The 16,321-nt window shown below is 42.8% G+C and overlaps 1 protein-coding gene across 4 annotated transcripts in view; it reads right to left on the reverse strand.

The window, feature by feature from the left end:
• Positions 1-16,321, reverse strand: part of ehmt1b (euchromatic histone-lysine N-methyltransferase 1b) — a 34,322-nt gene that overhangs the window by 8,661 nt on the left and 9,340 nt on the right. For all 4 annotated transcript variants that reach the window (XM_067574855.1, XM_067574852.1, XM_067574854.1 and 1 more), the window contains exons 2-14: positions 14,501-14,591; positions 13,889-14,412; positions 13,022-13,295; positions 12,747-12,886; positions 12,153-12,284; positions 11,810-11,881; positions 11,516-11,618; positions 8,125-8,259; positions 7,596-7,873; positions 6,184-6,416; positions 5,780-5,995; positions 5,593-5,675; positions 5,336-5,442 (exon numbers count right to left, since the gene is read on the reverse strand). In XM_067574855.1, the coding sequence (XP_067430956.1) occupies positions 5,336-5,442; positions 5,593-5,675; positions 5,780-5,995; positions 6,184-6,416; positions 7,596-7,873; positions 8,125-8,259; positions 11,516-11,618; positions 11,810-11,881; positions 12,153-12,284; positions 12,747-12,886; positions 13,022-13,295; positions 13,889-14,359 (2,244 nt within the window). In that variant the 5' untranslated portion in view covers positions 14,360-14,412; positions 14,501-14,591. The remainder of the gene's footprint in view (positions 1-5,335; positions 5,443-5,592; positions 5,676-5,779; positions 5,996-6,183; positions 6,417-7,595; positions 7,874-8,124; positions 8,260-11,515; positions 11,619-11,809; positions 11,882-12,152; positions 12,285-12,746; positions 12,887-13,021; positions 13,296-13,888; positions 14,413-14,500; positions 14,592-16,321) is intronic.

A 16,321-nucleotide genomic window follows, 5' to 3' on the forward strand; every position in this document is an offset into this window, starting at 1 on the left:
AAGATAGGTCTTCAATTTTCTTCGAAAAATACAGCGAGAGCTTGCCATTCGAATATCCAGAAGCAGCGTGTTCCACAGTTTAGGGGCATAAAAACAGAAGGCAGCCCACCAGTACTTTTATGAGACAAATAAGGAACATTTCAAAGAAAAGCAATGGAGGACCTTAGTGATCTGGCTGGAACATTAAATGAAAGAAAATCTCTGATGTAGGGTGGAGCAAGGTTATTTAAAGCTTTATAAACAAGTAAAAGTACTTTAAAATCAGTTCTGAAAGATAAAGGTAGCCATTGTAGTTTCTTAAGCAGTGGGGTGATGTGATCATTTTCTTTGTTTTAGTTAAGACACTGGCCGAAGCATTCTGAACTAGCTGTAGTTTTCTTATAAACTTTTTAGGTAATCCAGGAAAAAGGGAATTGCAAGAGTCTAAACAGCGAGTTAAAAAAGGTCTGACCAGCAATATTTCTGAGATGAATAAAGGATTTTTTAAATGACCTTGTTAAAATGAGAATTAAAATTGAAATCAGAGTCTTAAATCACTCCCAAGTTTGTGACTTGTGTTTTAAACTGCTAAGACCACCAAGCATTGATTGCAGTTTTTCTCTTGCTGCTTTGGGTCCTATTAAAAGAATTTCAATCTTCTCCTCATTTAAAGGTGCAGTGTGTAGAATTTAGTGGCATCTAATGGAACAGACTTGGCAGAAATGGGATATAATATACATAAGTATGTTCTAATTCGTGTATAGCCCTTTATATCTACATTTCAAGATTTAGTTTATTGTAATTTTCTTGTGTATTTGCATGCACCAAAAAAAAAAAAAAAAAAAATGCTGTTCCTCCCATCCCACAGCAGTGCAACAATAACAGAAAGGATAAGGATATAGATGTATATCTAAAAATTCCCTTTAAAAAGTGATAAAAACATATAAATCCCAAAAGAAAAACAAAAACAAAAAAAGAACGAGCAGTTAGCCGGGAGCTTCCATGCAACCCAACATGTTGCACCAGCATGTCTCTACAGTAGCCCAGAATGGACACACCAAACACTGGCTCTAGATAGGGCCTTTCGTGTTTTTTGCGAGTTTCACGGCCACCATCGGTTCTCCTACATGCTTAAAAAGGGGAGGGTGAGGGGAGGGTATTCAGTTAGTTGCAATCTGCAACCTCACCACTAGATGCCAATAAATCCTAAACACTGGTCCTTTTTTAAAAATTTTAAAAAGTTTTTACCCATCCATTCATTAATTAATGTCAGTGAGACAAGCAATGAGAGCATGCAATGCACTGGGGTCATTTGGGGATACAGAGATGTACAATTGTGTGTCATCAGCATGAAAATGGTAATTGATATGGTGTTGGTTAATAATGTTCCCAAGTGGGAGCATATTTAATGAAAACAAAATTAGACTGAGAATGCTTCCTTAAGGAATACCATATTCAATACCATGAGTCTCTGACATATGAGCACCCAGGCTGACAAAAAACTGTCTACCAGTTAAATTTAACTGAAACTAAGCTAAAACACAAAGAGACCTATCCATTTCTCAGGTATGTCAATCAAATTTTTGTGGTTGATTGTATGAAATGCCGCACTGAGGTGTAAGAGAAGAAGGACAGCCACGTTGTTTTCCTCCACAATGATTGTCAGGTCATTTACAACTTTCAGTAGGTCTGTCTGTGCTGTGGTTTGCTCGATAACCAGATTGGAGTTTTTCTAAAAGGCCATTGTTGGTTAGATGAACAAGTAGCTAGTTGATTAAGAACAATTTCTCTAAAAGATTACCAAGGAAAGGTATATCAGAAATGGGTTGTTTAGCTCTGAATAATCTAGACTGGATTCCTTGAGAAGAGGTTTTACCATTTAAGTCTTGAAAGTTGTGGGGAAGATGCTTAAATGAAGAGAGGAGTTTATTATACCTGTTACTTGGGAGAGGCTATGGTAGCAGGATTTAAACAGCTTGGTTGGGATGGGGTCTAGAACACAAGTGGAAGACTTCATCTTGCTAATCACTTCACTGATGGTATCTTCTGACATCAAATAAAAGGATGACATACTAGATGGAGGCCCATGGGCAGGGAGATCCCAGGAAGTGTGAGTGTCTGTATTTACAATGCTCTAATAGAAACTACTTTTTCTCTAAAAAATTAAGCAAATTCTTCGCATTTAAGAGTTAAATTATTATGAAGACTGGGAGACGGTGATGGATTTCGAAGACTGTCAATTGTGGAAAAAAGCACTTTGGGATTATTTTGGTTTTCTGAAATAATCCTTGAGAAATGGACTTGTCTCTCTTTCCTGACTGCAGAAAAGAGAGACAAGGTGCTCATCATTGCTGATACGCATGCGTCGGCATCTGTGTGTACCTGACAGAAGCTCTCACGTTTTTACGATACACTCTAAATTTTGGTTGTTTTTAACTATGTCATTTAACTGGATAAAGGATTTTAGCCATCAGACGTGGATTTTAAATTGTTTTCAAGAATTGTTCTCAGCAGTGACAATGCGACTCAGCTCCCAGCCGCTCCAGTCAGCCTGTGTCCGCCAAACAACAGCAGAGAAACACTGGTTTTTAACGTAAGACTGTTTTATTCAGTGTTTTTGCCAGTTTTGATCACTGGGTCTGGTTGTCTAGGAGAAGAGGATACCTCATGAACGATGAGTGCTAAGGGTATCCTGGCTGGGGGAGGCTGACTGCAGAGCGCCATCTACGTAAGTGAAACCGTACACCTGTGAGTGTGAGCAGCGGGGGAGAATTTCTGACTTGCTCACTGTATTTTACAAATATTGTATCAACAATAGCGGCATGCTCTGATCAGCTGCTCCAGACAGCCAACAGGGATATAACCGACCACAAGGAAGATATCCGGCGCCCTCTGAAGAACTGCAAAAGAAGGACTCTCTGTTGTCCAGTTTTGTCAATGTTGCAGGTGCACAGGCTAGAGAGATCACAGCCATGAACTTTGCAATCTCGGACACCATCCAGTGGGATTCAAGATCACATCCCCCGCCATCCCCATTTGACCCCCAACCCTCGAGTGGCCTGATCAGAGGTGGTTATTAGAGGCTGACGGAAGGGAAAACAACACCGCTTAATCTTTCGAATCACTTTGAGGCACTCCCCAATGAGGCCCCAGCCGGAGCCCCCCCCCCCCATGGTTGCTGCTGAAAGTAGGGGCTCGGACCCTATCTATACAGCAGTTACTTCAGCTGCCGCCTGCAGACCAAAGATCTCTGCTTGGGCCTCTGCCCCGACTAAATCCTCTAATGGGTTTTCAGTTGATGCGGTGACATATCCTCCTGCTGTTGTCACGGATCCTGCTGCTGCTATAGCCTCTGAATGCTGACCACTTCAGCTGGCCAGTGGGTCTCACAGAAGGTCTAGCGGACATGTGCAGCCGAGCAGCGATAATTTCATTGTTAATGTTACGCTTCACAGTAGCAGTTGAAATAAGCCAGGCTTCAGTTAAAAGTAAAAAGCTAAGACCATGTACAGAAATAAAATAATTCATATAAAACTTATTGCTAGAGAGGGCTCTAATATTCAAGTGCTAACTGTATCAGCTCGGGTCTGGGCCTCACTGGGACTGACTGTGTCAGACCAATTTTCACATGGTTGTGTGTGTTTTTTGCCATAACGAGGGATTGGTGTGACATTAATGTGCGAGGCTAAGCTGTTGTGAAGAGTAGGCCTACCCTAGTATTTCTTTGTGTTATAGTGACAGCTAACTATGACAGGAATGGAGAATCTGTCACTAATCACAACTGTTGAAGTGTGGTAGGAACAGGTGGGTATTTTTATTGATTGGTGTTGCGAAATGACTGAACTATGACCAGTTCCTTTATGACGTGGATGTCAGTCTTTTGACAGTTTACAGGACTTCAGTGTGAGTTCAAAAGTGTAGGCTAATAGTTGTCTACCTTCTGTGTTGAGATGAAGTCCATCCCGTGCAAAGAGGTCGGGTTGCTTCCAAAAAACAGCAAAGTTATCTACAAAAGGAAATCCCATTGCACTGCAAAAGGAATTAAGCCAGATATGCAGCTGATGGATCCGGATGAATTTCACATCATTAAACTTATGATAAGGCAAAGGTCATGAAATAACACACTGTCTTTCTGGAAGACTCCAGGACAGTGTCAATTAGAGTCATCGTTCAACTTTTCGGATTGTTGAAGCTTAATATCTTAGATCCAACATGTGTGACCACTGAAGACGCAGAAGGATTATCCTGCAGCAGTTCATGGAGCACTAAATTAATGTGGAGTAACTGAGCCCTGGGATAGCAAAAATTTTCAGTGTTAGGACAGTGGATGGGCTGGACCATAGATGATCCTACAATGAGACAGGATGGAGAGGGGGACATGTTGAGGGTGTCCCCTTGACGTCCTCTTCCCACGGGGAAGAACCACAGTTCTGGGATGCACCTCGGTACACCACCTGTTTTGCTTGGGTGGGCGAACCCAGAAGGGCGCAGGCAGCAGGGATGGCAGTGAGAGGCTGGATGTAGCAGCCGCAGGAGCAGGGATGGCCATTGGTGGGACATCTGTCGTGACAGCTGAAGGCAAAGAAGTAGCGTTTGCAACGCAGCCCGAGGCAGCAAGGCACAGTATGCATTGGCAGCAGCCACGGATATATCTGCTGGGTGGACTACAGCTTCCAAAGCAAGAGCCCCGTAGAGGTTTGAGAGGTTGACAGCTGGAGGTGAGATCACCTGGAGACCACTCTTCTTTCGGTTTCTAATCACCATTTCGGACCAAGCGACCTGGGTTTGGGGTCAAGCAGGAAGATGGTCTTGGTCGTGCTGGAGTGTCCCACAGGATAGTGTTGGAAACAGCCGAGCTTTTTGCCTGAACACAGGCAGTATCAAGATAACAAGACAATAGAATATCCTTCTGTTTTAGTTCATCTGATAGTCTGCAGATGTCTTTCTTGAGGTGAGTGATACTCCTGTTTACTTTCTGAAGTAGGCAACAGTCAACACACGGCATGGTAGGGAATATGTGCCTCCCTTGCAGACGTACGGTTTCACTCAGCCGCTGTCTCGCTGATAACTTAAAATCCAGGCGTCCAATGACTAACATCTTTCGTCCACATAAAAGATAGTTAAAAACAACCAAGATCTAAAAAGTGTATCGTAAAAATGTGTCTTAAAACTGGATAAAGCACAATTTAAGACAGCATTTTTTGTGACAGTGGGCAACCACACGCACCGCCGACACATGCTGACCATTAAAGAACTATGAATTTGACTACAAGTTAAAGTTGATTTTTCATTTTAAAACCTGATATTTAAGTTACCACAGGAGTAACTACAGGGTAGAACTGAAAGATAATCTTACCTGTACGAGCATGTGGCAGATGTCTTTGTGTCCTCCTTCAGCTGCAGCGTGGAGTGGGGTGCGTTTGTTCTGAGACTCCATCTTAAAGTTAGGGTCGATACCATCCACTGGAAGTTAAACGGAGATGGAAACCATTTCATTAAAAATGACATTTAGATAAAAACAGAAGATGACTATACAGGAAAGAACTACTAGATAAAAAGAGGTACAGAAGATTTTCTGAAAAAACAGGACAAGGCTTTTATGTATGGACATACCTAACATAAGCAAGACCTTCTTGAGTTCTCCCTGTTTGGCTGAGAGGTAAAGTTGCTTGGGATGAAAACGAAGCTTCTTGGGCCTGATCAAAACAAGTACAAGAAAAATGTTTGTGTGTGTTTGTCTCAAAGATCCAGGCTTTTGGTCATCCAAGACAGATTAAGAAAGTCTTGTGGTATAACTTACTTCTCTGTGTCGAGAGCTACCAGGATGCTCTCAAAAGTTTCTCTGGGTGGTCCTGGAGGGACTGTAGGTGGCACTGTTGTTCCCATACTGGCCTGCAGCATTGCGGCCCTAGATGACCCGGGAACAGCAGAGGGGTCGAGACCATGTGGAGAACGAATGGGCAGTGAGCTGTCAGCCCTGCCGCTGACCTCAGCACCCATAGCCAGACGAGAAGAGCTGGAAAACAAACAGGAAAAAGTATTTTAGTTGTGCAGTGGGTGAATTCGCTGCAGAGAAAACAAAAAGTAGCTTCCTTTGCATTATTCGTGCATACATATTCACCAGTTGGCTAATAATAGTTATTTTCTCTTGACATGAACATCACACACCTCCTCCCTTTTCTGTTACCACAGTCGGTTGTTTACCTGCCCGTGGTGGTGTCCGCCCGGCCCTCGGAGGCCCCGGGTGTGGCAGGTCCATGAGTGAGCACAGGGGGTACAGTGGAAGTGGTGTCTGCCTTGGCGATGGTGACCTCCTTGGCCTTGCTGGCCTCCTCTCCACAGTGGGGACAGAAGCTTTGACCTTTCAGCACTGAGGCACAGGCACGATGGAAACGGTGAGAGATGCTGACGTCTGGTTGGCACTCCATGAAGGTACCCTGCATGACAAAAAACACAATCTCAATTAGCAAATGCAAACACTATAAAATTCCTTTAGAACCTGGTAAAACACAGACTGGATAAAAGGGGTGTGTGATATGATGATATTAGATCATGAACGATTAAAAATGTCTCCACGATCTGCCTTTACAGAGATTTCGTTAGTATCGTGCTACAGTGCACATTGTATCAGTTCAGCTCTGTGATGGAGCGCAGTCTGCTGGCAGCAGACTAATGAGTAACAGCACCGACATGGCGAGCGCCCCAATCTGCTGGTGAAATCTACAGGACTTTTACTGTCCTGCTAGGAAACCACTGCACATCATGTTAAACTGAGAGCTGGGCTGCAGGTCAATGCCACCATTAGCTTGCCTGCTAACTGGTAGCACTAACTTCTGTCATGCCGCTAGCTAGTGTGTTGTCAGCTTTGGTGTACTGTGTTGGTGCCGATTTTTTTTGTTTGTTTGTTTTATTGTTTTTATAAATGGTGCACATCCTGCTACTTATCTGAAACGACACACTAATGCTTCTATACATCAACTGTTCGCTTTTCAGTTTCGAAATTAGTTTGGTTGTACTGTTAGTGCTATATCCATTGTAAACAAGGCCAAAGAGACTGTCACTACTTTTTAATGCAGCTTTGCACACCCGCTCTTATTTATTTGTGGAACTGTTTGTGTTTTAATGTAATTTTATGTCTTTATGTCGTTCATAAGTGTATGTCTTTATGTTGTTTGTGAGCCCCTAACCTAAGACAAATTTCTATCATTATGTAATAGACAATAAAGTTTTTTGAATCTTGAATCTCAAGTACTGTTCAGTAACTTGCAAAACAGTCTTAAAAACCAACATGAAGAACCAAAAACCATCATGATAAGACGATGGATCATGATCCTGCCTGAAAAAAATGATGATGATGATGATTTTTGCCATATCGACCACCCCTAGTGGATACACATAAAAAAGTAGGTGCTGCTGATAGTGACATATGAAGAGAAGATGACAGTATAATAACCTCAACCACAGTTACCCCTTTTCAAGGTAAGTGAAAGAAAGAACTTACTTATTATGGGCATTTTGCCATTAATGTATAGTTCACAGTACAAAGCAACATTAAACATGGATGGAAAAGAGAGTGATTACACAGCTGAATGCCTGAAATCGATTAAGTGACTCACAGCCCTGCAGAAGAAGCCACAGCCGGGGCAGCACTGGTGCTTCACCATGCCATTACGGTGGTCTTCACACAGAACCAGCAGCTGCACTGAGTTGGAGGGACGCATCATTTCATGTTTCAGTACGGCGCTCTGGCAGCGGGTCAGCTGTCCGTCAACGCTTTCGGTGGCCATACATTTCCTGTCTGCCAGGATGAGAATCTCTCGACTCTTGGGTGTCTCCATGCGGCAGCTGCAGAGTGGGAGCTCCTGAGCCTCTTCGACTGCTGACCCTGAAGTGTCTGCAAAGAAACAAAGTAAACAGTTTGAATTTTTCACTTTTTGTGCCACCTTACTTTGAGAAATATAAGTATGATTTTCTACAAACTCTTATTTTTCATATTTCATATTCAAATAATCATCATATCAAAACATAATTACTGTTAGTGGTAAAACCACATCAGGATTTCCATATCCAAAAGGATCACATGTGACTATGGTGGGTAAAAAACATGGATTGGATGAATTATTTTCTCCTTTCTTCTGAGCTCACCTTTGTTCTGAGAAGGTGCATCAGGCTCTTGGGGCTTGTTGAGGTTGACAGACTCAGGTGGGGGGATCTGTGTATACTCCTTCTCGTCTGCCTGGGCCTGAGCTGAAGCCTGAGGCTGAACCACCTCCTCAGTTTCTGAGCAGAACAACAGCAATCAGTATAAAAAGCTTCACAACTGTTCACCAGAAAACTCAAATCACATGAAGAAAGAAAACAGAAATACAGTCTTGAGCAACAATACTATGATTCAGTCTCGTGTGTGACATGTAACAAGGAAAGCCTGTCTACCAAAGCAATTAACACTGCACTGAGTGAGTTAGTGAGAACTGGATTTCAGGGTTTGAGTGGACAAAGTTCTAATTCATAGTATTCGTTTCAATGTCTAACTATGGGATATGCCCCCCCCCCGTGTATTCCTCGGAAGGATTTATCTCATTACACTAATCCTGATTGGTAATTGTGACATCCGCATCAGGTGGTTCCACTTACCTTTAAATAGTTTACGCAAAGACACAGGCGTCATTCAAACACCTCTTCTTGCTTCAGAGCATATCTCAAACTGTTTTCTAAGATAGCTAGGTAACTGTCCACAGACTGGAGCTATCTTGGCTAAACACTCCGTCGCCAGGCGATAGCTACCTTGATAAGTTTTGACTCTCTGACCTTCACCATAGACCAGAATGCTCTTCACCTAGCCACACACAGCTAGGTTTTTGACAGCCTAGACTACCCACCACAGATGCTCGGGTGCTTCACCAAGCGTTCACCCTTGCACAGCAAGCAGAAAGACGCTCTGCTCCAGCGGGATTAGCACACCAGCTAATTCATAGTTCCTCTCTGTTAGCACGCTTGCTAGCAAAGATGGACATCACCCTCCCAAACCAGAGGAGAGGGAGACTTTGGGCCACGTCTCTGCCCCTATGGTAACAAAATCTCAAGCAAAGACACACACCAGGTCTGTTCGTGCTGCCTTGGGCTGGAACATGCCCGGCTGGCCATTGAAGCCCCTGGTTCGTGCAAGCACTATGCCTGCTCCACCGTCATGAGTCTTTGACAGCAATTGGCACACGATGCTAGGTTGTTGGGTAATGACCCTTACCTGTCTGCCAGCAACGTGCAGGTCAACAACGAGGACAGGGAGGAGAAGGACACGGACACTAGGCCGTGCACTAGTGCTAGCTGGGGCTCACAGCTGGACCTGGCCACGGCACAGCAGCCTTTGGAAGACATGTTGGAGCTGAACTACGAGGATGACGACGAGGATACCTCGGAACTCCTCCTGTCAGAGGAGGATGAGTTGGACAAGTTGCTTGTCACTCCTGCTCAGGCTGCAAAGCCTGGAGCTGGGTCTGCCTCCCAGGACAGGGACAAGAGCACACAAGCTTCCCCCGTCCCCAGCATGGCTATGAAGGACGTATGTAAACGTGCTGCATCCATGCTGAACATCCCTTGGTAGAGCATCCTCCACCAGGTCCCTTTATGACTGTAAATGGAAGGTGTTTGAGGAGTGGTGTCTCAGGCAGGGACATGTCTCCTTTTCATGCCCGGTTGGTGTAATTTTGTCACTTCTGCAGGACTTGATTGACAAACACAAAGCCTTCTCCACAATTAAGGTGTACCTGGCTGCTATTGCTGCATGTCATGTGGGGTTTGATGGTAAAACAACTGGCCAACATCTGTTAATCTGCCATTTTATGAAAGCAGCACATAGGCTCCTTCCTGTTTCCAGGCCGCTGGTGCCCCAATGGGACTTGGCGGTTGTCTTGGATGGGCTCTCTGGCCCTCCTTTTGAACTACTTGGAAGAGGTTGACTTGAAACATCTGTCTCTGAAGACAGTGTTGTTGCTGGCTTTGGCATCTGCTAAACGGGTCAGTAATATTCATGCGCTTTCGGTGAACCCTTCATGTGCTCAGTTTGCCCCAGGGTATGTCAGAGTGTCACTAAAACCTAACCCCACCTTTGTGCCTCAGGTAGTTGGCTCATGTTCCCCTATTGACCACACGGCATTCTCTTCATCGCCTTTTTCTTCCCCTGACGAACAGCGGTTGCACATGCTGTGTCTAGTTTGTGTCTTGTGCACCTCTATGGACAGAACTAAGAGATTTTGGAGAAGTGACCAACTCTTTGTATCCTGGGCTAATCCCCATAAGGGAAAACCTGTTACAAAGCAACGGCTCTCCCATTGGGTTGTGGGGGCGATTGCTCTAGCTCATACAGGCCATGGACTGCAGGCACTGGCAGGCTGCGAGCTCATTCTTCTCTGTGCGTGGCTCAAGCAGTACTGGGCTCAGGGCCCTCGCTGGAACAGGTACTACTGTTTGAATGCTGGCGGTTGCTGAGATAAGTTTGTCTGGCAATACAGGAGTGTCCATATCCCACAGTGAGATATCGAAACATATGCTATGAATGAGAACTCTAGGTTACTTGCCTTAAAGTGAATCAGATTGTATTAGCAGTCGCTCTATACTCTTTGAATTATTAAATGATGGTGAAAGGCCACTTGAATGGGAGTTTCCATTTCAAAACTTTGCCAGACAGCTCACTTGACAAAACTAAGGCTTTGTGCAGTTACTGTCAGTCTGAATTTAGTTATCATCAGAGTACATTCAGCCTACGGTATCACATGCAAGCCAAGCATACAGCTAACATCAACAGTGTTAGCCCTAGTAACATGCGACTGACCATGTTTGGCGGAAATTAAGTAGTAGTATGAATTAAATTTGTGTTATCCATTTTACAATCTAATTTCCAATTTTTTATCCAATTTTGTGTTCTCTATGTTCAATATTGCACAGCTCCACTGTGTGAATGAGCATGATTTCGCAATACATGGAGACTGTAGTATGAGACTATATGTCTTAAATTTTGTGTTATCTATTTTACAATCTCAGCATAATTTTTTTTTTTTATCTGTTCAATATTGCACAGCCCTAGTGTGTGAGTGAATAAAACTCCCTCACAATTTAAGTCTTTTTGAATTATCTCTTGTTCCAGTTACCTGAACTTGTACATTTGTATGAAGCATATTGTGTCCACCCTTCTTAATATAACTTATTACACTTAAAAAAAAAATCTTTCATTGGGGTGAAATTTCAACAGACTAAAAAATGAAATAAATTTGTGATTAATCACGATTAACTGCACAAATTCATTCAATTAATCGCCATAAAAAATTTTTTAATCGATTGACAGTCCTAATGAATTTGAAATGTATTCACTGAATATAAATGAAGCAAAAATCCTTGTGTCATCAGGGCTAAACTGTGCTAAAATAGCAGATATACAGTCAAGAGCTCACAGTCAGCTTGTAGCTACAAACATTTTAATAATAAATAGTTAGTAATTTTTAGCCAAAATAAAAAGTGTGAGTGTGACGGGAGTGGTTATCACCTTTGGCCTTTATCCTCCTTTTTCGTTTCCTGGATGGCCTGAGCCAAGCGCTGTCTCCTTTTGTTTTCTTTTTCAACTTCTTCTTCAGACTAGACTCCGAGCTCTGAGGCAGATGGATGGAGTTCATTCACAGAGATGATTACATGGACCGAGAGCAATTTGTTAACAATAATGGGAGACAAAACATTTAACTGCACTCACTTTTGTTCTGTCTTCAGACAAAAGAGCCGGTGTGAGATGACATTTAATATTTTGATGTGGTTAGGTGGAGAAATGATGGTGAGTAGATCTTACCAAGTCAGATTCTGTGCCCTCCTCCTCTCCATATTCTTCTCCCGAGTCTTCAGACTCCTGCTCATCACCCGCCTCCAAAAAAAAAAAAAAAAAAGAGTTCATCACACACATTTAACATATAGTATATCCATCCATCATGTCAACACTGAAACTGTCCAAGACCTTAATTATTCACCAACTGATTTATCACTTTATTTGCCAAAAGGGTCACTCAACACAGCTGTCTTCAACAATATTTCCATTAAAAGGTCTTCAAATTCTGCACTTCACACATTAAATAGAAAATACCACCATGTGATGTTGGGACAATGTGGAATGAACACAACAGCTTCTATGTACCAACCTGGGGGATGGGTTCATATGTTCGACTTGCTTGCTGCTGTCGTTCCTCTTCCTCAGACTCCACCTCTTCTGACTCCTCCTCCTCGGATGCATTTTCGACCTTCTCACCGTTAATGTTTGCTACCTCTTTAGTCTGTAAGATAAGAAAAGACTAGAAATGACCATAGCAATCTCAAAATATACTGTGAAATATACTTTTGTGGTGCCAACCTATATGTGTCTGTAGCATATTATCAGTATGAAAAACTGCTCTGCAAATTTCCATTGAATGTTTGCTAAGATTTGTGAACTTGTTTACTTTTTGCAGTTTTTAAATAGTATTCTTTAGGCAATGTTCTTGTATGGCTGCATGTGTTTAAAAAGTTAACGTTTTTACTTTACTGATTCAATACTGACTAGTGTAAGGTGGCAGATTGATAAAAATGTTTAAAATGTCTGAAAGTGTCAATAAATGTATAATATAACTGATAAAGTGACTTTCATTTCTTCTTTGTTCAAAACTGAGATGTCAGCCAAGTGGCTAAAGAAGGGATCCCTTTCTTTTCATTCGTTTGTTTGGTTAAGTTTGTTTTAAATAAAAGCGAGGAACACAGACCGGTGGGCTCTTGGCAGACTGTGGGAACATTTCCAGCATAGTTCTCTGCTTGAGCACTTTGGTTTTCTTCTTGGGAACCAGGCTATACGTTCCCATCCTCCTCTTTTTCTTACGGGATGACAATCCTCCTGAGTAAGAGCCTACAGCACAAGATGAGAAAGATTTACACTAAGATTGTGACTGATTACTTTTCTATGAAATCCAAGAACAAAAAACATTTTTCCAGCGTCAGACATAGTGTGTGTATTTTGACTTGTGTCTGGAATCTGTCTGACCTAGTTGGATCTTGGCTGGTGCCGCAGCTGGAGGAGCTGGAGGAGCCGGAGGAGCCGGAGGAGCTGGAGGAGCTGAAGTGGCTGCAGGAGCTGGAGTTGGTGGAGGTGCTGCTGGTGAAGCTGATGGAGCTGTTTGTGCTGAAGCTGGCGTATCCGGAGGACTCTGAGGTAGATGGTTCTGAGCGGAGGACTGCTGCGAGGATTTCTGCGCATCAGGTGCAACTTGAGTCTCCATTTTGGCACTCTTTGCTTCTCTTAATTCCCTGTTAAGAAGCTGCAGGTGACGAGAACCAAAACTATTATGATCATCATGTTAGCAGTCTATTTGTTACTGGAGAGGCTCATTGTTTTGGGATTTTCACAATTTTTAACAAAAAAAACACTCAGAAGAAAAGAGCTATTAAAGTTTGTTTTACACATTCAAATAGTTTTGTCTGATGTAAAGGAACACACTTCACTACATTAAACAACAATTTCATCATTTTATATGTAATTTTGCGTATGTTTAACTCATAATTATACACTGTATGGCCAAAAGTATGAGGACATACAATACCAGTCAAAAGTTTGGACACACTTTTTCATTTAAAGTGGATGGGAAGGTGTGTCCAAACTTTTGACTGGTTTTCCCAGTTTGGTGTGGAAGAACTTGACTGGCCTGCACAGAGCCCTGACCTCAACCCCAACACCTTTGGGATGAACATTTGATCATTTACTGTATAATGATGTTGGAAAGATATTCATATTTACATTGTGATAATGATTTCAACTCTGTCACTCAGCCCTAACAGAGAATAATGAGACAAATAGACAAAAAACATCAATGAGACAAAAACAAATTCAAGTAAGATATTGAGTATTGTTTACCTTTTGTGCCGGGCTAACGGCAGGTCTAGACATGGTCTTGCGCGCCCTGTGTATCGTGACGGGCGCTGGAGCCGGGGCAGGAGATGGGCCTGTGCCATTTTTAGTGTCTGGTGCCCCCTGTCCTGACATAGCCCCTGTACTGGGGTCAGTCCTTAGTGCACCTGGACTTTGTGCGCACCCAGACGCCGAGGTGGGGAGGGGTTTGGTCGTGTGTCCCCCTGTCGGTGAGCCCGAAGGCAACCAGTTAGTCCTGTGAGGGGAAACTCCCAAACCTGGCGTCGCTGCAGAGCTGCCTTCCTGCTGCTGTTGTTTAATGAGAATGAATCCATTGCTGCCGGTAACGGAGCCGTGCGGTGGCTCCGCGTCTGACATGCCATTTTCATTTACCAACAGTAAAGTCTTGTTTCCTGTTGCAGAGCCATGTGTCGGGCTCTTGTGCCTCATGTTGTCACATTCGCTGCCGTTGAGCATTGCCTCAGCTGCAGGGGAAGAGGCCAGTCTGGCTACTACCTCACTGTCTCCATCTATGGATCAAAACCAAAGACATCATGCATACTACATTGTATACATTTTCATAAATAAAAGTGCTTTCAAGTTTATTTTGACTGATACCTGGCTTCTCCTCTCCGTTGCTCGCTGGATCGAGTCCCTCTTTCTTTGTGGATGCACCCTTATCCAAGCTGCCCTTGGCTATACCAGCGGGCTGAAAGAAGACATATGTAAGGAGAAATCAAATTTAGAGCTGCAACAATTATTTTATTTTATATTCAATCAATTCTAAGTTTCAATCAGTCAGTTAGTCTGTAAAATGCCAAAAAACACGTAAAAATGTCCATCACAGGTTCCCAAAGCTCAGGTAGCCTCTTTGAAGTGCCTGTTTAGTCCCACAGTCAAAAACCAAAGATTTTCAATTTACAACTACAATGCTGACACAATGACAACAATTATACAAATGATTATTTAAACGGATCAACAGAAAATGTATAACCAATAATTAATCAATCAATGAAATGTTTAAGTCACTTTTCAAGAAAAAATACTAAAGATTCTCTGGTTCCAGCGTCTCACAAGTGAGGACTTACTGCTTTTCTCTGTCTTTTATCATTACAAACTGAATATTTTGAGGTTTTAGACAAAATAGGACAGTTGAAGACTAAATGATTAATCAGTTAGTTGAAATTAATGTTGACAGATTCATTAATAATGGAAATAATCGTTGCAGTAGTCCCAAATGATATAAAAACAGAGAAAGGTAATAAATTCTCACATTTTACAAGCTGGAAGCAGAGACTGTTTGGCATGCTTGCTTAATAAATAGCTTAAATGATTAATCCATTATTAAAATCGCTGCCAATTCATTTTGACTAAGCAATTATGCGACAAATCTGAAAAAATCCAGGTCTAAGAATGAGTATGTGAATAAAACTATCTTACTTTTGTACAAAGAAGGCGGTCTAAAACCTTTCTTTGTGCTTATTAGTGATGCGTCTTTGTCAGAACCAAAGACTATAGAGTAAGCCGAGAGAATGAAGGACACCCCTGAGCTCTTTCATTGTCTGTCGTCTCTCTTTCTACTCTTGCTACAGCCAACCAGCGGTGTAGTACACAGGCCACAGGCTTCAAAAGAAATCTCAACCACCCACAGACCCTCTTTACATCTCACAGGAGGAAGCAGTTCAAGAGGCAACACCAGGAAATGTAAAGCTCTGTCTTCTGTGCGGATCGTCAACCTCATGCTCACTCTGGGAAAATGGGCTTGAAGGAAGAGGCCCGGGAGAAAAGCATCATGAAACCACGCTTTTGCTTTCATTTTGCTTATCAAAGCCACTGCCTTTGTTCCAATCCCTTCACACTCTTCACATCAAATGTCAAAAGGAAAGTGGACCTAGGTCAGTTTGTCCTTGGAGGGCAGCATAACCAGCACTGAACAGAAAAGTTTACACTCTCCACGACTGTATGTGTGGCTCAGAATAAAGGTAGACATCCAGACATATGTGCTGATTGGGGCAAGGGTTCATATCTAGTGAGTAGTAAGAGCAGACGCTGTGTTTTATTGCTCCAAGAAAACAGAGGAAACACTATTTCTCCAAACCAGCCCAATCAAAAGACGTGCAACAGACAGACCACTGACAGCTTCATTTTCTCCTTAAATTCTCCTCTCCAAGGTTTCTGACAGTCAAATCCTCAGATTTTAGAGTCTGAAACCTGTCCACATTCAAACCCAACTAAATGAGTCATCAGGACAGATTTCCCAAATCTTTCTCCTGAACATGTTCTCCTGAGTCCCTGAGCCAAGGACGAGACAGCAACAAGGTCAGACCAGGAGCCGGCCTGTGAGCAGAATAACTGAGGTGTTTCCCAGTGAACATCTAGTCTGGGACAATCCTCAAGGAATCTAGTGAGCACATGTGAGGGTGAAGGAAAGAAGAATCC

This window comes from Thunnus thynnus, chromosome 19 (genome assembly GCF_963924715.1).
Source record: "Thunnus thynnus chromosome 19, fThuThy2.1, whole genome shotgun sequence".
NCBI classification, from domain to species: Eukaryota; Metazoa; Chordata; class Actinopteri; order Scombriformes; family Scombridae; genus Thunnus; species Thunnus thynnus.